This window comes from Solanum pennellii, chromosome 8, assembly GCF_001406875.1.
Source record: "Solanum pennellii chromosome 8, SPENNV200".
Taxonomy (NCBI): Eukaryota; Viridiplantae; Streptophyta; class Magnoliopsida; order Solanales; family Solanaceae; genus Solanum; species Solanum pennellii.
Genome location: NC_028644.1, coordinates 4,380,071 through 4,400,223, shown reverse-complemented (window position 1 = coordinate 4,400,223; position 20,153 = coordinate 4,380,071). Strand labels below are relative to the sequence as shown.

Here is a 20,153-nt window from a genome sequence, read left to right as displayed (position 1 = left end):
ATAAGAACTAACAAAAGCACCTCATAGTTCTTTTTCTTTTTCTTCCTACAATACTCATCTTTCTTGATCTCACCAATCTAATTAGTTCTCATGATTAAATTTTTCTTTTTTAGATTTTAGAGAGTATATTTTACCCACAAATCGGGTGGGATTATTAGGTCATGGGCGAGTCCTTAAAATTTGGGTTAAAAAAATTGGTGAATCAGATAGTGGTTTAGGATTGGGCCATGTGCACACAAAGTGTGTGTCGTTTGTGGGAGCGGCAATTGTGCATCGATTATTGGACGACAAGGGTCTGAAGGACAAAAAGTATAAGGAGGGTATTGACATACCATTTTTTAAAGTTTGAAAATATATTTGTCCTCTTTTCCTATTCAAAAAATAAATTTCTATTTTTACTTTATCACCTTTATATATATATGGTGGGTAATACTAAATAACTAGAAAATTTGGCCAAAAATTTTAAAAAATTCTATAATATTCTTTTTATTTTAAATAAACTATATTTTAATTAAAAGATATTAAAACTAAAATGGTAAAAATGTTCAAAAAAGTAAAATAACATAGTATCAAATATGTTATATTACCATTCTGGCCAAATTCTCTTTCAAATGGATTTTTGATATACATATATATATAAAAGATAATTGTTAATTTATCTTTAATTAAAAAATTTGAATTTTAAGATAATTATTTAATATCATATTTGAGATTTGTGTATCTGATATAACTTTTTGAAATATATGATATAATTATTAAAAGGTGATATTATGAGTAATATTTTCTTAAACTTTAGATAAAATATGTATATAAACAAAAATTCACTAAAGAGAGTATTTAGGTCAACCAAAAGTCAAAGTCATCTTACAAAACCTCTATTTGTCAACAAAACAAAAAAACCTTCAGTTTGTTCACATCATATGCAAAAATGGAGTCACAAGCGAATCTAACATGCCAAAATCTCCCCACAATCTTCTCCTCTTTCGTTGACACATTTGTCGATTTCTCTGTCAGCGGTGGTATTTTCTTACCGCCGCCAATAACCCCAAAACCCCAAAATCCATTACAAACAATCTTCCCTTCTCCGACTCGTTTAATTGCTATAGGTGATATCCATGGTGATTTTCAAAAATCCAAAGAATCCTTCAAACTTGCTGGATTAATTGATGATCATGATAAATGGTGTGGTGGGTCAACAACAGTTGTACAAATAGGTGATGTGCTAGACCGTGGTGGTGAAGAGTTGAAAATTCTTTATTTTCTTGAAAAATTGAAAAGGGAAGCTGCAAAGGTAAATGGCAATTTAATTACTATGAATGGTAATCATGAAATTATGAATGTTGATGGTGATTTTAGGTATGTTACTAAAGAGGGCCTTAAAGAATTTCAAGATTGGGCTATGTGGTATTCTGTAGGTATTGATATGAAAAAGTTGTGTAATGGGTTGGGTGAAAAAGGGCGTTTTAAAGATCTTCTTGAAGGGATTCCTTTAGAATTTCGCGGTGTTAGACCGGAATATTTTGAAGGGATTAGAATCCGTATTGCAGCATTAAGGCCAAAGGGACCTATTTCGGAGAGGTTTTTATCGAAAAATCAAACAGTTGTTGTGGTTGGTGATTCCGTGTTTGTACATGGTGGGCTTTTGCCTAAACATGTGGATTATGGATTCGAGAATGTGAATGAGGAAGTGAGGGATTGGATTTGTGGATTGAAGGGAAGAGTTTCAAGGGATTTAGTGAGGGGAAAGGATTCTATTGTTTGGTTGAGGAGGTTTTCGAATGAGTTAGCGAAGGATTGTGATTGTTCTACTCTTGAACATGTGCTTGCTACTATTCCTGGAGCGAAGAGGATGATAATGGGACATACGATTCAAGAAAGTGGGATAAACGGAGTTTGTGGTAACCAAGCTATAAGGATTGATGTGGGAATGTCAAAGGGATGTACTAATGGATTGCCGGAGGTTTTAGAGATTGATAGGTATAAAGGGTTGAGAATTTTGACATCGAATCCGTTGTATCAAAATGGAAAGGAACCTTCTTTGGAAGCTAAACCTAAGGATGGTCTTGGTTTCCTGCTCCCTGAACTAGGACCAAAGCAAGTCGAGGTGAAGGCATAATTGGATGATTGAACTCACGAGGATCTAATCTTTCTTTTGGAATTCTTGGGGATCGTATTTCTCCATTGTCGGTATGATTCTTCTATCACTCATATAGTAGACCATTGTGGAGTGATAAGAAAAACATTGTTTTAAACTCGTGTGTGGTTCAATTATTGTGATATAGATATTAGCTCAATTGAAGAATTGGTCTATGAAATATTAGTGATTACTCAATTTGCTCTTTTTTTTCTTTGTTCTGTGTTTCAGTATTATCACCGTTTCATCTCCATTAGACATGGCTATTTTCCGATTGGACCCCATGTGCTCGTATGTAGTCCTTCTAACCACATATAAGGCTTAAATGCTTTGTTGTTGTTACAATCCATGAGGGCCAAAATGCCAAATGACAATTTTCGTTCTTTTGCTGAGTTTTTTTAACCCAAAGTAGAGGACTGGTACCTTAAATGACACTCTTTTTTACTAAAAGGTGGAAGAGTTGACGGATTACTGGCAGGAGTTTTGATACACACACAGAGAAGTCTGCTTCATCTGTATTGAATAGTCGAGATGATGCATTGGCTTCAACTCTGTTGCAATTGACGTCATTTTGGGGTTGAGCAGAATTGGGATTGATCACTCTTTTAAAAGAAGATGAATACAACATTAAAACTTTTGAACACCAGAACGATATCTGCATATGCAAAGTATATACTCTTCACTGTCACTTTCTAAGTCTGAACTTTCATTTTTAGCAGGCTCTTAATAGTTCACTGTTTGTACTTGATTGAGAATGACAAAGTAATCCATCTATGTTGAAAACTAGCTGAAAGCATTTACCTAATTTCTCCACCGTTATGAAGATGAGAATTTTTTATGTCGATTAACATTAATTGGTTCTGCTCTTTAAGGAGCTAGCTTGTATGAAAATTCAGAAGGAAATAAACGTACATGAAGTACACATGACAGTCAACAGAGGGATGATTTTGGTTAAGTTTGGGAAACTTAAAGGATGTTGCCCATTAAGCGGGATAGATAGTATAAGGATGTAATGAAATTAGGGTAAACAATAGGGGATGATTTTGGTCAAAAACTCGAAAAGAAGTCTTAAATAACTTAAGATCTCTTTTTTTTCCTCTCAAACACTTTTCTATTTCTCTCGAACCAAATGGATCTAGAAGTTAGATACGGACTTCCTCCATCTTTCCCCTTCCTCGCCATTTTGAAGATAGCTGGAGTTGATCCTGATGGATCAAGGGATGATGGAAAAAGCTCTCCTTTTTAATAGGCCTTAAACAAGTCACTCTTTTACCTTCGCCACTGAAATTAGGAAATTAGGGATGTTAAATTAGGTTTTGGGTCTATCTCACACCCCAAAAGTTAGCTCAAAAGAAGGAGGATTGCCCAAGCCTTATAAGAGTCCACCCATCTCATTAACCACTGATATAGGACTTTTGTCATTCTTTAACACCCCACCTCACGCCCAGTGCTTAGCATCTGGTGCGTGGACAATTTTGATTTTGGGGGCCCCAACATCATGTGAGATGGGCCCTGCTCTGATACCATGTTAAATTAGGTTTTAGGCTTAATTCACACCGCAAAAGCTAGCTCAAAGGGAGAAGGATTGCCTAAGCCTTATAAGGAGTCCACCTATCTCATTAATCACCGATGTGAGACTTTTGTCATTCTTTAACTGGGGGAACTTTGAAGTGTAAGAATGAAGTTACCTTTATTTTTAAAAAAAGAGTGTAAGAATGAATTCCTAGTGACATTCTTGAACCCACCTTCTGTAGGTAGTTTTGTCAAGCCAGATTTTGTTGGATTACCGGACATGAAGCTTGTCTAACACAGTCAGAACTGTAGAGAAGGGGGATGCTGTACAGCAGGCGTTTCATGCGTGAAGGAAGTGAATAAGTGGTCAGTTATATGTTTCTACACTGTCAGGCAGCAAGGAAGCTGTAACCTGTGGAGTATGTTTCTTAGCTTATACATTGACTTCCACATGGACCGAAGGATAATTAGAAGAGGACAGAAAGGGTATTTTGCTAATTGACTGGAGAGGTGTTTGGAGGGGACGACAAGTTTTATGCACAAACTTAGACATACATGTTTGTAGCTTCTGGCCTCATTACTATAGTTCCATGGCTCTTTTGAGTCTGCTTCTTTCTTGACAAGCTGAAGAAGCTGTTCGATCTGTCAGTGTTGTTCTGTTCAAACTCTGCACTCTGCAGTTGCAAAACTGATGGTCTGAGGTTGAGGTGTTGATTGGCATCAAGTCCTACAGTGGATATGACAAAAGTAAGTTTTCGCTGTAAATTTATGCATCTTCACTCTTCATCGGTACAGTCTTAAAGTAGTGAAGTGAGGAGATGTTGGTGACACATATTTGGCTACTGGGAACTTCTTTTGAATCAACACTGCCTCGGGGTATACCTTAGATGATGCTTGCAAGATAGCACACAATCTTTCACGAGGCTGAGAGTGAGGAACCGTGTATGGTTAGATGAACTGGGAGAGCACATTTTTATGTCAAATTTTGGTTTAGGAATGTATTGACATACATACATTAGAAAACCCTTTGATTCACCCTTCGGGTTTGGGCTTGAGACTTTTATGTTAAAAGTCTCAAGTTCGAAACTCATTGCCATCGCTGGCAAGGAGTTTGCCTTCTGGGTCGAGTTGGACTTGCCTAGTGCTCATTACCTCTCCTATGTGGTTTGCGCGTGAATAATTCAAAACGAAAAAATTAGATGTCTAACTCACTATGCATTTGGTCTCTAAAATTTCTGTACAAACTTTTTACACATACATTTTAGTTGGAAAAAACTTATTACAGTATTATAAAAGTTAAAAAATTAAGGTAAAATTTACCTCTACAAAGTATATTTCAATATTCATCAGGTGGAAAACATTCTCACGTAAAACTTAATATCTATAAATTAGCAGAAAATAATTTTAGAAAACCACTCGCCAATGAAAACCTCATGCATACATAACCTATATTTTTTCTATATAAAAAACTAAAATTATACATGATACACAAATAGACTTCAAAATTGTTATAATTTAAACAAGTTTTTGCCTGAGTAATCGTACTAGAAAAGAGACTAAATTGTTTTCGAGCTGGAGCTTGCTGGATAGTGAGGGTTAAATAAGACTTAGATAGTGAAGGTTAAATAGTAAGACTAAGCAAGCACATATCGACTATCCCAACTTTTTGTTGTTTTTCTTTTTCTCTCGTAGATATTATTCTGCTTTTCTAATCTCACCTTTAGTCCAAGGGTTTTCAGAAACAATCTCTCTATTTTCACGAGATAGTGATAAGATATATATGAATTTTGATATTTCTCCATCAATGTTTACCAATATATCAAGGGCAACTTTAACATATAGCAAATAAAAAATTCATATTTGTATGCTATAGCAAATTTTGCATAATTGTACTCCATAGCAAACATAGAAACTGTATAATTCGCTACACATATACAGTTGAAACAAATTGTATAAAACGAAGTATAAAACAAGAAAGAGAAAGACACTTGGAAAGAGAACTGTATAAAAACGAAGTGTATAAAACGAATTGTATTATTATAAGTGTATAGGACGATTATATACAATTTGAATTTGTATAAAATGAGAAAGAGAGAAAGACAAAAGAGACTTGACAAGGAATATACAATTGAATCGAATTGTATAAAACGAGAAAGAGAGAAATTAGATACAATTTGAAAGTTGTATAAAACGAGAAAGAGAGAAAGACACAAGAAACTGCGCAGGGGAGTATTTTTATTGTATAATTACAAGTGTTAGGATGAAAATATATGTACTTGCATGTGTATATACAATTTTCTCACGCTTTATACAAACATAAACACAATTTATACATTTCACTTCTGTTTGTATAAGTGGGAAAGACGAGGTTGGCGAGCGAGATTTGGGAGAGTGGCGAGCGAGATCTGGAAGAGGGGAACAAAAATATATGTATTTATACAATTTTCTCTGCTTTATATAATTAGAAATAATTTTTATACATTTGTGTTTGTATAAAAAGTGAGGAAGCGAGCGAGAGATTGGAGGAGAGTGGCGAACGAGATATTTGGGAGAGAGCGCCTGACAATTTTTTACAAACGTTTGCTATGGATCACAATCAAATCAGAACCTAGCTATTCCATTTATTTTATGTTATTAACTTTCTATTATATATGATTTTCCCATATATCAAACATTCTAAGATCATCTATTTCTAAGGTCGTTAGGTGTAATTCCCGAAAACAGAGTAATACCGGTGGGCTATATATACTTGCATACACACACTTGGGCTTTTTAACTTGACAAGTCTAGGCCCATTTCGAACTAGGGTTACGTTTTCAGTTTTTCCTGCCCTTTAAAATTGATCATCTTCTTCACTTATCAAATACCCGTAAATTGTTAGTAATTTCTCTTCCTTTCATATTTTTTTTTTTGAATTTGTTTGTGTTATATATTACAAATATGATGCAAAAAAAGCCAATTAGCAGAGCAAGTGCGTCAATGAAACAATGATGAACACTTGCATTGAAGGTTGGCAAAATCAATAAGCGATTCTCCGTGCCTTTGAAATATTATCCATTTTGTTTACGGCCTCGAACAAATCGCTAAATTTCCCCCTTTTTCTTCTAAATCATTTAGTATGATTTTTTGTTTCCAATATCAATTACTTTTTCCAGAAACAAACTACTAAAATTTTATGAGTTTTAATTAAAATGCCAAAAATGTTATCAATTATGCTGTTCCTAATTGTGTCCATTTTTAAATTGATACACTTATTTTTAACATAGTAATTTTATCATTTTACTTATTTCTATTAAGAAGTGGGTGAATTGAAAATTTAAACTTTTCAAAAAAAAAAATCTACTTTTTTAAAGTGATTAATTGAAAGTCTAATAAGTAAAATATTTTTTATCCTTTATTGATTTGTTGTCAAAATGCAGAATAATTAGGGACAATTAAAAAAAAGGAAAGTAGATAAGTAATTAGGAACAGAGAGTACAACTTAAAGAAGTGTTATCTAATTTTACTAAGAAAAATAACACAAGATAACTATAAAAATTCAATTTTTTAACTCATGTAGAGAAGTGTATCCAATTATTATCATATTATGGGATAATTCAATTGTTGTGTTAAATATCTATATTTTAATATTTTTAAAAAATATAATACTATTGTATATGATATCTCGAAGGGAAGCATGAATTCACGTGGAGATCCTTGACCGTGAATTTTTAAACTTGTGGTTGATGAAAAGCGAGAAATATGAATTTAATTTTGCAAAGGAGGAAGATACCGTTTAATTAAAGGAAAAGGAAAAACAGTGGAAGAACTTATAAAATGAATAAATGAATGTACTTTGGCACTTTTTAACCAAATAATTACCTTTAAAGTAAAGAAATATCGCAAAAGATGTAAATACTTTTGAAATAAAGAATAAATTATGGATTTGAATTGAGGCTATTATTATAAAGCAAAAGCTTCATCCTTTAGAAATTTGAAATTTTTTAAAGTTTTCTTGAAATAAAGGCCAAAGTTGAGATATACTATGTTTGAGGATTAATTAGGATAGTTAATCCCTCCACAAACTTGTATCGAAAAATCAATTTCACGCTTCAACTATTATGACAATTATTATGCATATTTACTATTTAAAAGTGAATTTATACCACCTTCAGACCATAGCACTACTCTTACAGTATGTGATGTATTACACTCGCTGCCACATAAGTACAACATCACCGTCACGTCAACACCACGTTAGAAATTATAACTTTTTTATTAACTCTATTTTACACTAATTAATTCCTACTTCCAATTTAAATCATATTCACTTTTATCTCTAATCTGACTAGAAAAATTATTCATTTGAATTTATATCACAATTCTCTTTGTCTCCGACGAAGAACAATCAACTTATTGCCAGCACAAACTTACCTCCTTAACGTCATCCCCTCCTCTTTTTCCCAACTGCCAACCCATTTCCGACGAAGAACAACCACTAAACAACTACCTTAGCCACCACAAACAGCCACCTAAAACTCCAAATCAGTCATTGGCAAACACCGAATCAAACCCCTTTACCGTACCACCTTTTAATTTTTTTGCTTTTAGTTTATGTTGCAGGTGTTGCGGCGAGCTCAAAGCTTCAACAATGGATCTAATGACGTTTCACTGAGCTTCATTTCTCAAATTCATGGCGTTCCAAGCTATAGCATATTTAAGATCCATGAGCTTCATATTAATGAGTTTCCACCTCCAACTTGAGTATAGAAGATGTTTTTCAGATCCATGGCGTTTCTCGTGCAGATTGTTTTTTGCTTCGATCCATTTCAGATCCATGGCATTTTAGTTTGCTTTGTGCTTTCTACAAAAATTTGAAGGAGAAAATGGAAAAGTTAGGTGAACAAAGTCGAATTCCTAAAATTATTGTGAAATTTAAGTTTAAAAAATTACTTTTTTCTAGGTATATTGATGAAATTGAGTGAAAAATGTAAAAAAAAATGTGTTAAGAAGAATTGAAATTGAGTGATAAATTGTAAACTGTGCGAAGAAAAGAATGAGGAAGAATTTTTTTAAGGAAACTAAGAGAAGAGAAGCATGGAAAAGAAGAAAACAAGGCGGTGGAGGTTAAAAAAAATTACTTTTTGACTTTATTTTCATCTCAAACGCGCTTAATTTAATTTTAATTTTAATTTTATTTCCACGTCAATTTTGGAGTGATATTAATTGGAATAATTGTATAGATGAATAAATTAATAATATAAAATAAATATAATAGCTATCTTTTGATTTATTTGTGTTCTATAACAAACTATTTGTCAGTCCCTCTCTCCCTCATATTCTTGCTCGCCACTCTACCTCTCTCGCTCGCTTCCTCCGCTCACCTCTCTCGCTTTATACAACAGAATTGTATAAATTGTGTTTTTAATTGTATAAAGCGAGAGAAAAGTGTATATACATATGCAAATACATATATCTCTGTCTTATACACTTATAATTATACAATAAAAATACTTCCCTACCCAAGTCTCTTTTGTCTTTCTCTCTTTCTCGTTTTATACAAATTCAAAATGTATATAATTTCTCTCTTTCTCGTTTTATACAATTCGATTCAATTGTATATACCATGCCCAAGTCTTTTTTGTCTTTCTCTCTTTCTCGTTTTATACAAATTCACATTGTATAAAATCGTCCTATACACTTATAATTATACAATTTTTTTATACTTTATTTTATACAATTTTCTACCCAAGTTTCTTTCTCTTTCTCGTTTTATACACTTCGTTTTATACAATTCTCTGCCCAAGTCTCTTTCTCTTTCTCGTTTTACACACTTCATTTTATACAATTCGCTTCAATTGTATATCTATAGTGAATTATAAATCTATATGTTTGCTATGAAGCGTAATTATGTAAACTTTGTTATAACATATAAATATAAATTTTATATTTGTTATATGTCCAAGTTGCTCTATTAATTGCATTTTAATTAAGAAAAGATGTACAAGTTAGAGGGGAAATTTATACATTATCCCTAGTTTAAATGTTTATTTAATAAATTGTCAAGTTAAAAGGGAGCTTTTAACTATAAATTTGAAGAAGTGGTTAGTGAGACTCTTTCCCATAATCAACCAGTTCTTATTCATAGGTTATTTCTATGTACCCACAAATTGGAAAAGGATAAAGAATGCACATAAATTAGGTAAAATTGAACAAAAATGTTTTTTAATTAATATTTTGGTCTAAAATTTTTCTATCGTCAAATACAACTTTTCTTAAAACAAGATTTGAAACAAGAAGTAATGGATCCGATTGAACATAAAAAGTAGAAATCAGATCTCTTAACCACTTATAAAAAGAAATTTATCGATAAAAATTTAAATAATTGACCTTCAAGTAAAAAACCATGCATTAATAAATGACACATTTAAGACTTGATATTACGAATCATTCTTTTCGAGATATTAAGACAAGATATCACTTTAATAAAAATGATACTTATAATACTAATATTTGTGTAAACTATAAAACCAATTCTTTGACATCTCAATCACAAATTTCAATTTCTTCCATTTTCTCAAACCAAATAGTTGGGACCTAAGTATTGAAATTATAGTAAAATGTTCTTATGGTTTCTTCATTATTATACATCAATTCTATGTAACACCATACAACACTTCATGCACTCATATAACAACAAATAGAATAACAAAAAAACATACAAAATGAACTCCACAAGTTAATAGGGTAACATACAAAGGAACAAACAATCACACAAATCTGTTAAATGGTCTTCTCCCACCAACAACCGCGGGCATCGAAACAGTTGAATCCACACTTATATGATCAGCCATGGACTCGTGTTTATCGACTTCTTTTCGTGAAGCAGAATCCTTTCCAGACCCTTTACTCCACTTAGATGACCATATATTTGGAGTCAAAGGAAATGAAAATCTTTTCTTTGTGTCATAGGATTGTTTTTCTGGATTTCTCTCCTTAGGATTGCTATTTGCTCTGGCTTTAGCTTTAGCTGTAGCTGATGCTGTTTGTGACATGTAATGTGGTACTGAAAACGGTGGACAGCTCGTGAGGCTATCATCGTCTTTTAATGGAAGATCAAAAGGGTAGTTAGAAGCACTAGCTCGACCTCTCGAGTACTTCTTTAGACTTGAGTTGTTCATTGGTGGTGTTCTAATTGGTGTATGCATCTGTTTTCCCCTCATTGGAATTGCTGACTTGGTTGACATTGGTGTAACTGATGATTCATTGTTGTCGTAATCTGAGAGTATACGTCTGAAAGTAACGTTGTTTAGAGGCGTTGGACTTGGTTTGTGCTCTGAGATTGCCCTTGGTGGTGTTAGTTTGATATCTTTCATAGCAGATGGAGTTTTGTTAGCGTTTCTTGAAGGTAGTTGACGTTCTAACCAATTCCACCACCATGGAAAACCGTTAGCTCCCATATCCAAAGCCGATTTTGGATCATTTTTCCATAGCTGATAAAAGAGGCAAGATAAGCCAAAAAGTCGATGGACCATACGTTGGATGATCTTTCAACACAGAGCATAGATATATATATATATAGTAAAAACTTTAAATGTTGAATCCGTTAAAGATAGAGGTGTTTATTGTACCCGGTGAGAATATGCATATGCCATTGCTCTCTCCCTTTTGATGACTGCTTCCACTTTTTTCCTCAGCCTTCCTTCTACTTCTTCTTTAGTCAGCAAACTATCATCCCAATTATCATTGTTACCTGCCTCACACTATACAAACATTGTTCATCAAACATCAACAACTATATATTGTTTTGGAAATGACGACTTATTATAAACCACTAAATAGGAATGTAACTTCATGAGGATGGTTCTAACATACCAGTTGAGTCCATTTACTGATGGTGCTCTCGACATCCTTGTCGTTTTTGTATGCTTGGTGTTGAAGTGCTTGGTTTTCCAACATTTGGATCCTCCTCGACTGAATTTGAGTTTGGACTCTAACAAGAAGTTGCATCTGTTTCATTGCATTTGCTGTTTGCTTTTTTACATTACTACTTCTCACAACTCCTTGAAGCCTTACTAAACCCCTCAAAGCTCTGAAACTCCTCCTTGCCTGTCAAAAACAGAAAACACTCAGATTAGAAAGTAACGTCTATTAAAAATTGATAAACGTTAAGTGTAATTCTGGGGTCTCGAGAGGTACAAATGTTGTTTTTGATAAACCCTAAGCTCAAGAAAAGTGTTTCTGCAAACAGGTTTGACAAATACAAGAGTAAAAGCTACGACGAAAAATACTGAAGAAAGGGAAGTATCGACAACAAAGTTAGTACAAATAACTCGAGTAAAATAAACAGTAGTCGTAATATAATAATAGAATAATATAGATGATACTGATTAGTAGAACCATGTTCTCCCTCACGAAAAGGAGGAATCACTCATCTATCTACTAACCCTCTACCTCTATGCTTTCCTATCTAGGATCATGTTCTCGTTGAGCTGTACGTTTTGACGTAAGATGTCATCCCTAGTAGGCAATTAGAAAAAAACTTAGCAATATGATAGAATTCCTCAATGGATCAGTGCACACTCCATACTTCCCATTGACTAAGGAGCATAATGTGAAGCAGTTGTTGAAATTTCGTTTTATATGCAACTGATGCAAGTTCTTGTTGATGGTAGAAACGGGGGGTTGAACGTGGGCTCTGTACTTAGTTAGGAGAACAATCTGCCCTGAGTCGGATTATTGAGGAACATATAGATCGAGAGAGGATTGGATTGGATTTGATTAGACAATGTGTGCTGCAGTCCACTCTATCGAATGAATTGCTTTACTCTTTCACAGTACAACGTACTAGTAAAGTACCATAACTGAGGTCGTTTCCATAGACCCTCGGCTCAACAATTAAGAATCGTTTTCCTCTACTTGCTGTATCAAAAACTAAATCACAAGCTTCTGACGAAAAAGAGTTAGCGGAACATTTGCAAGGTGAAATAATATTGAAACTCACCATGTAACCTCTGTAGGCTGCCTGTATTTTTGTTGCTGAAAGATTGAGAGCTCTCAAAGTTGGTTCTGGTCTATAAGCATAGCTGATTTCTTTGCGGTTACGACTAACATTAGGAGAAGGTACCCTTGGAGGATGAGCCTTAGGAGATATAGCTCTTGGAGAAGTAACCCTTTGTGAAGGAGCCTTAGGTGAAGTAACCCGGCGAGAGGAAGCCTTAGGAGAGGCAACTCTTGGAGACGTAGCGGTAGGAGTGGCAAACCTATAAGAAGAGATCCGAGGAGAGACAGCTCCCGCGGGTAAAGTAAATCTTGGAGAAAGTAGCATTTCTTCATCTACTTCTCCAAGTATTTTCTCAATACTACTTGGCTCTCTAAAGAGAGGGATAAATGATTTAGTCTCTCCATGCTTCAGTTTTCCGCGATTCTTCTTTTCCTTAGCGCCTTTCTTCTCTGATTCCTGCAACAATCGTTCCGAATCAGGTAAGTACTACATGATCCTTCCATAAACATTTGAGGCATATACATGTTACACCACATATTACACCGAATTACTAACTAAGATGAGCTTAAATGTAGCGATATGGACAGTGAGACTTCATATAGCAAACCCCAACTTGATCATGCCCTTCTTTCGAACAACTCGATTTTCAAATAGTTTTGAGGATTTTAAGTTAACTTCAATAGTACATAGTACATACATATATTTTTTCAGTCAAGTGTAATTTAGATACTACTTGTTGAAATCGATTCATAGATTAGTTTTGTAGATCTCTATCATCATCTGAATTCTTATTTATGTGAACTATAGTAAACATCAATTACATTTTTCTGTCATTAATTTATGGCCAAATACATAAAGAGCCTCTCTAACTTGCCACCAAATTTCATTTCGACACTACATCTCAACCTTGTTCCATTTTAACCCTTCAACTCTATTTTTAAGGCTAATTTCAAAATAAGCAAGTGTTGGTCTATGCATACTACTAAAAAATGCCTAGAAAAACGATGGTCAAATGCTACGGACTGCGTGGTTTTTTAGTAAAAAAATAAATATAAATTAAAAAAAAACGACGAACAACGTTACATTTGTCGTCACTTGTTTGGAGCTACACGCTCCGTAGCTTTTCTGTCTGTCTTTTTTTTTCTTTTTTTTGCCCTTTTTTAGTAACTAATAGTAACAAGGTGTGATATTGTATACTTTGGATCAAACCAGCACGGCTTTCTCCAAAAAAACCTCATACCATTAAGAGATCCTACACTTTATGTGTAGTTTCCCTATCAATGTGAAACTTTATTCACACATACGAGAAAAAAACTAAAGGAAGAGAGTGTGAAATAAACTTACATTAGGTAATTTCTCTTTTGAGCTAGGTGTAAACACCCTTTTGATGGCAGAAAACCAACTGCCTTTTTTTCCCATAGTTCTAGCATTACTCTTTCACCCTGAGAAAAAAAAAAAGCAAATTAAAACATTTTCTCCAATTTTCTCATATTCTATCGTTAAAATAAGTAAAAGATTCACTTATTTTCCAAAATAAAACATTTTTCATTCGTATTGAATACAACCTAAAAGGATAATACTATAGAATTTGATATGAATTTTGTCCTGCGCAAAACATAGATCTCAAACCTAAATCATAATAACAAAAAGTATTTGACAAACTTATTTATTTATTTCGTTATCGAAAAGTATTTATGTAACATGGTACTAAAATTATTTATGGGAAAAAACATAAAATGAAGAGAGAGAAATTGTCATAATTGCTATTAAATGGATTCAATTTATATATATCAACGAAAACATGACAAAATTTATGAAATCTTTTGCAGACTCATAATATTAACATGCACACAAATAAAAATAGAGAAATACAGTCACCGGATGGGAAATCAAAAAATTAACGTTACCAAAGGTTATGACCGGAGATCTTTCCATCTTTAAGCATTCTATATAGAAAAAAATTAAGATAAAAAAGTGATTTTTTTTCTTTAGTGGACCTTATATGGTGTCGAATCTGAATCAAGCATACCACTACAGAAATCAGACACCGAGTGAGGAACAAAAATAATTGACCGAACAGAAAAAAAAGAAGATGAAAATCAATTTGTGATTCAAAAAACAACAGAGGAAGAAAAAACAGTTGAATTTCCCAATAAAAATAATTTTCTTTTAAAAAATAAATATTCAATTTTTGTGAAAAACATACCGATCACCAGATGAGAAATCAAGAAGTGAAATCACCAAAGGTTATGATAAAATTCATAGTTAACAAGAAACCGAACCTTGAATATGTCAACAAACATTCTAGACAAGGGAGTATTTCTTCGTAAATCCAAGTTAACAAACACCAAATGAGAAACTAAAAAGACGAAAACAAAGGATAAATTTCCCACCAAAAATCATTTCAAATAAAAGAATAAAGATGGAATTATGTACCTCAAGAGTTGTTGTGAATCTTCCATATCATAAAGCTGCTAATAAAAACCAAAAGCTAATTACAAATCAACAAACAAATAAGAACTTAACCTTTTCTCTCTCTCTCTACAATTCTCTCTCTCTCTTACTTCACTTTTAGTTTTTTTGTTTTTGCTATACCATAATATTAGTGTCCTTTTTTAGGATTTTGATTCACCAACTACTTTGAATCTTGTTTCTAGTTGCCAATTTTTTTTGAAAAAAATAATTATTATATTTATTTTTCTCCTTTTTTTACTTTTCACCTTTTTTGAATTTTTTCACTTTTTCTTTTGATATTAATGATCATTCATGATGAAAGTGAACGACCAAATTTTTATTCAATTTGTACTTTTTTTTAAAAAAATTATTAAATTTTAGAATAAGGATAATTTTTTCAATCTTTTTTTTTTTAGGTGGGGAAGGCAGTTGGCCACTTTATCACTCAATGGCCCTTTTTTGGCGGGCTTCAACTAACTTTACTTGAATTGGAAGACTATTTTAACCAAGAAAGGTAATTTCACTATCTCGATTCGATATTCATATTGAAGTTTGGATTAAATTTGTATATTGCAGAATCTCCTTTTAGGACTAAAGAAAAGTAGAAATTTTGTAGTTAAATCGTATTGCAAGTACGTTGCTGATTTTACGTAATGATGAATTAACGATAGATTTTCCGTAAGATACGAGCTAAATAACGATTGACCAGCGACCGAAATCGAGCTAATTCTAATATTTTCGTGGTTTTGAGGGCAACTTTCTACTTAAGATGCTTTTTTTTTAGAAAAAAATTATATTAAAAATTTGAATTTGAAATTTCTGATTAGAAAAGATAAGACAATCTTAATCATTTTATCACAACTCAGTTGGCGACAAAGGTAATCCCACCACCTATTACTTGTTTTAAACTAATGATGATGAGTTTGGTTCTATATCACTATTTAAAGCCATTGATTACTATTATGTTTATGGGAAAATGACACTTATTTAGATTATTAAGTAATCTAATGGCATAAACGAAATCATTCTATCTTTAATCAGATCAAATTTTAGATTTTAATTATGAAAATAGAGAAATTTCTTATAGGGAACGTCTTCTATTTAATTAAAATGAACCTACACATCATAAATTTGAACTAATTAGAGTAAGAGCTATCATATATCAAATTAAATTATACCTTAAAAACACTATTTTTTGAATAAGAAGAAAAAGTACCATCCATTAGCCTTATCTTTTATTCCCGCTTCAATTTATTTAAATTTTTCTTTGATTGTTTTTTTTAAAAATGATTAAATTAGTAATCTTAGATATGCATTGTTTCTAAATATAAAAAAGTATTAGTATTATTTTTTAAAACAAACTATATAATAACAATACACTAAACCAAATAAAGGGAGTGATATGCCTCATTTAGATTAAAAACAAGGCTAATTTTTTTTCTTATAAATTAATATTGAAAACAAAAACTATACCAAAGAGAAAAAAATAACTTATTTCATGATTACCAATATAAAAAAATGTGTCGCTTCTCTAATTGTTTAAGGTGCAAACAAAAATATAAGTTATAAATTTTATCGTCACCTATGAAAAAAATAAATTCTTAATCATAAAAAAATGTCACATCCCTCACGGTGGCTGGTGGAGAATGTGTTGCAGACAAATATGTCCGCTCTTTAAATATTTTTATTTCTTCATTCATTTTTCAAATAAAACGTACTTTTTAGCGATAAAATCACAAGTTTAATAAAAATATGTACCAAAACATCACCATCTTCTACACGTGCACTTGCCTAAGCAAATCGTACATCATTATCTAACTTCTAAATTCTTCAAATTTAAGTTTACACAAATAAAATTCTTCAAATTAATAATTTCATCAAAAATATTAATTAATGAAAAGAAGTTAGATTAGGTTCATCTACCATAAAAGTTGGTCAACATCCATCATTGTAGTGATAATCTTGGCTTTAATACTGCTTTTTGCACCAATTTTTTTTAATCCAATCATTCAACTAAACCTAAATCTACAATCAATTAACTGAAATCTTGCGTGAATTGTGTTTTCTTTCGTTTATTTTTATTTAGTTATTATAATAAAAGTAGATAATATATTCATCCTTTTAATTTATTTTATTATTATTATTAAATATTTTTTTATTTATCAACATATTTTTCAAATATTAAATATATTATATTTAAAGGGTAATATAGTTAACTTATCATTTTATTTATTACTTCTTAAGGGATGTTACAAGTAATTTATGAAGAAAGTTTGCACGGACGGGATATAATTTGTTGCATCTTTGCTAGAACAGTCACAACATAAAAAATGAATTTTAATGACAATTAATTAACGATAATAATTTAATTATCGCTAAACATTTTATTAGAGACAATTACTTGTGACTATCAAATTTTAGCCCTCTTTATAATGACGCTAAAGCCCTCCCTTGATACAATGGAAATTAACTAATACAGCTAAAAGCTTTAAGTTCCCTTAGTAATATGCTTATTTATTATCGATAAGACTATTTTAATTTTGTTGCGATAAACTTAGATAATGATAAATTAGAGCTGGCTAAATATGTTAAATTTATACATTTCCCATTTTAACAATATGAATATATTACAAAATTAAATTATGATCATATTTTTATTTTTAATTCGAGGTATTAAGTTTGGGAGCTACAATTAAAACCATCGTCCTAAAAATAACATTTGAAATGTACCAATTTAAATTTAATTAGGTTTTACTCCTCATTGTGGACAATACTTGCAAGTAAGAGATACACATGAAAATGCATTCAAAATTACTAAAAGGACTAAAATGAAAATATTTCAAGAATCATATTTGATAGCAAAACTTTGAAATTATTTTGGGGGGATACTGTCTTATGTTGGGTAAACATAGTGGTCCAATTTTCTAAAAAAGCAAACTTGAAAGGACCACTGAAAAAAGATTGCTATCTCTTGTCCCTTGAAGATTTATTTTTAATTGGGAAAAGGGTCTGATATACCCCTCAACTTTGTCATTTAGAGCTGATATACCCCTTGTTATGAAACTGGCTCATATATACCCCTACTTGTAAACAAATGGCTCACATATACCCTTTTCCTCTAACGGAAATGAAAAAAATAATAATTTTAATCTAAATTATTTTTTTTTCTAAAAAATATAATCCCATATGAGTATATTTAGTCCTCGTCAAACAATTTTTTTTTGACTTTTTTTTTGTTTCAAAGACTAATTTATAATTATTATTTTGATAATCAAATTTATTTATGTTTCACTAATATTCTTGTAAAACTTATTATAGATGACCAAATTTTTTCTTCAAATAAAAAATTAAATTTAAATACACACAAAAAAAATAGTTTAAGTTTTTATTCTTTAAACTAAGGAATGAAAGAAAAAAACAAAATAAGAATAAGAAATTCAAATAATTATAATAAAAGAAGTCAAAAAATAATTTATATATGAAAAAATAAAAATATACCTTGAACTTTGATAGACGAATCATATATACCCCTAAATAATTTTTTTATAAAAAAATAGGTGTAATAAATATAAATTTAAAACTAGTTTTTTAACTTCCGTTAAATGAAGGGTATATGTGAGCCATTTTGTAACGGCAGGGGTATATGTCAGCCGTTTGTATAACGGTAAGGGCATATATGAGCTACTTTTATAACGAGGGGTATATCAGCTCCAAATGACAAAATTGAGGGATATTTCAGACCCTTTTCCCTTTTTTATATCAACATAAAAAAGATGTATTTTTTAGTGGTTACATATAAACAATTGATACTTAAGGTGAAAAAATTATTTGTTAGTTATGTATTTGAGTGCAATAATCCATTTCAATTAAAGATATCTTACTTGAAAGATATGTCTAATTATCATGTATTGGTAGTTCATCATTTCTCTTACATGTTTACTCTCCCTTAATTTTATTGCTTTTAACTCATTTCGGTCTTATTAAATATATGTTTGAATATATTAGGTGAACTGGTCTAATATATCCATGTACTTGTATATATTTGTATTGTGAATCCTTTTATTTAATTCTATATCAATTGAACCTATAAATTTAATTATCAAACCCCTTTGATCATCGACTAGACTTATATGACATTAATATGGTTGAATTGGCAAAAGTGTGTGAGTACACTCTGTTAAGGCGAGTGATATCCTATTTAAGTTTTAAAAAAAATAAAATTTTTAAAGTAAATAAAAAAAGTAAAACAACAAAACAATTTTTTTTAAAAATAAAATAACTAAAAGAGCTTTCTTCTTCAGTCAATCGGTTCACCTCCATTTTTGGCCATCTCCATCCCTGACAATTCGATCTTCGCATTGACACCTAGAGAGAGACGACGCAGGTCAGTGGAAGAAGAACGAGGCGGGTGAGGGTGGGATTTGGTCACGACATCGAAGAGGTTTTCCGATCAGATCTGGTGGCCAATGTGCGACGGAGATAAAGACGGGTGAGGAAGAGAGTAAATATGGTCGCCGGCAAGAGTTGCAACGACAACTGAGACGGAGACGGAGACGGAGACGGAGGTGAAGAGCTTTAGATTTAGACGTTTCAAGGTGGAAATGGGAGATAAAGTATGGATTTTCAAACTTCATTTTTTAAAGAATAAATTAAAAATTAGCATTTTATATTTTATTATATAATTTTGCTAAATAGTTTTTAAAAAATAGTTAACAAATATAATTATGACATATTATTAATTTACGTGACATGGATATGATGTATTATTTATTTAAGGCCGAGTAAATTACACACATGTAAGAGGATTTAAAAATCTTCTTTTGGTTGAGTGTAATGATTTAGTTGATAAATGATTAAATAGAAGGGTTTATAATACAACCACGTACAAGTATAAGAGTCCATTAGACCATTTCACCAATATATTATATAAATTCATAATTTCAAAGCAATATGTAAGTTGAAATTGTGATTTAAAAAATCCTAAATTGTTAAAAAAGAATGATTTGAAATTTTAAATCACGACTTTTACGTAAAAAAGAGATATGCTCGGAGGAAAGAAATTCTTGGTGC

At 31.6% G+C, this 20,153-nt stretch overlaps 2 protein-coding genes and 1 non-coding gene across 5 annotated transcripts; 2 read left to right on the top strand and 1 right to left on the bottom strand.

Annotated features, from left to right (window-relative positions):
- Positions 1-850: 850 nt before the first annotated feature.
- LOC107026959 (shewanella-like protein phosphatase 2) lies at positions 851-4,669 on the top strand. Of its 3 annotated transcripts, none has more exons than XM_027919408.1 (2): positions 851-2,187; positions 3,889-4,669. In XM_027919408.1, the coding sequence occupies exon 1, from the start codon at positions 929-931 to the stop codon at positions 2,114-2,116; it is 1,188 nt and encodes a 395-aa protein (XP_027775209.1). In that variant the 5' UTR covers positions 851-928; the 3' UTR covers positions 2,117-2,187; positions 3,889-4,669. The 3 variants fall into 3 exon arrangements, with proteins under 3 accessions (XP_027775209.1, XP_015083587.1, XP_015083589.1); XM_015228101.2 differs by lacking the exon at positions 3,889-4,669 and adding an exon at positions 2,586-2,920; XM_015228103.2 differs by lacking the exon at positions 3,889-4,669 and adding an exon at positions 2,366-2,526.
- Positions 4,670-6,611: 1,942 nt separating this feature from the next.
- On the top strand, positions 6,612-6,736 carry LOC114078505. The gene has a single exon (XR_003580185.1). It is a non-coding gene; the product is annotated as a small nucleolar RNA snoR86 (small nucleolar RNA).
- A 3,435-nt stretch (positions 6,737-10,171) lies between these two features.
- Positions 10,172-15,265, bottom strand: LOC107028935 (protein IQ-DOMAIN 14-like). The gene is made up of 6 exons (XM_015230184.2): positions 15,066-15,265; positions 13,974-14,071; positions 12,630-13,085; positions 11,501-11,734; positions 11,257-11,388; positions 10,172-11,118 (listed from the first exon to the last, which is right to left on the bottom strand). Exons 2-6 carry the CDS (start codon positions 14,046-14,048, stop codon positions 10,396-10,398), a joined length of 1,620 nt encoding a protein of 539 aa, XP_015085670.1. The 5' UTR covers positions 14,049-14,071; positions 15,066-15,265; the 3' UTR covers positions 10,172-10,395.
- Between the last annotated feature and the right edge of the window lie 4,888 nt (positions 15,266-20,153).

Excerpts from the sequence above, each read along its gene's own strand:
- LOC107026959 (XM_027919408.1), top strand. The coding sequence starts at position 929 with ATGGAGTCACAAGCGAATCTAACATGCCAAAATCTCCCCACAATCTTC.
- LOC107028935 (XM_015230184.2), bottom strand. The coding sequence starts at position 14,048 with ATGGGAAAAAAAGGCAGTTGGTTTTCTGCCATCAAAAGGGTGTTTACA. Across the intron at positions 11,735-12,629 it reads CAGCCTACAGAGGTTACATG|GCAAGGAGGAGTTTCAGAGC; the intron begins GTGAGTTTCAAT and ends TGTTTTTGACAG. Across the intron at positions 11,389-11,500 it reads TCAGTAAATGGACTCAACTG|TGTGAGGCAGGTAACAATGA; the intron begins GTATGTTAGAAC and ends ATGTTTGTATAG.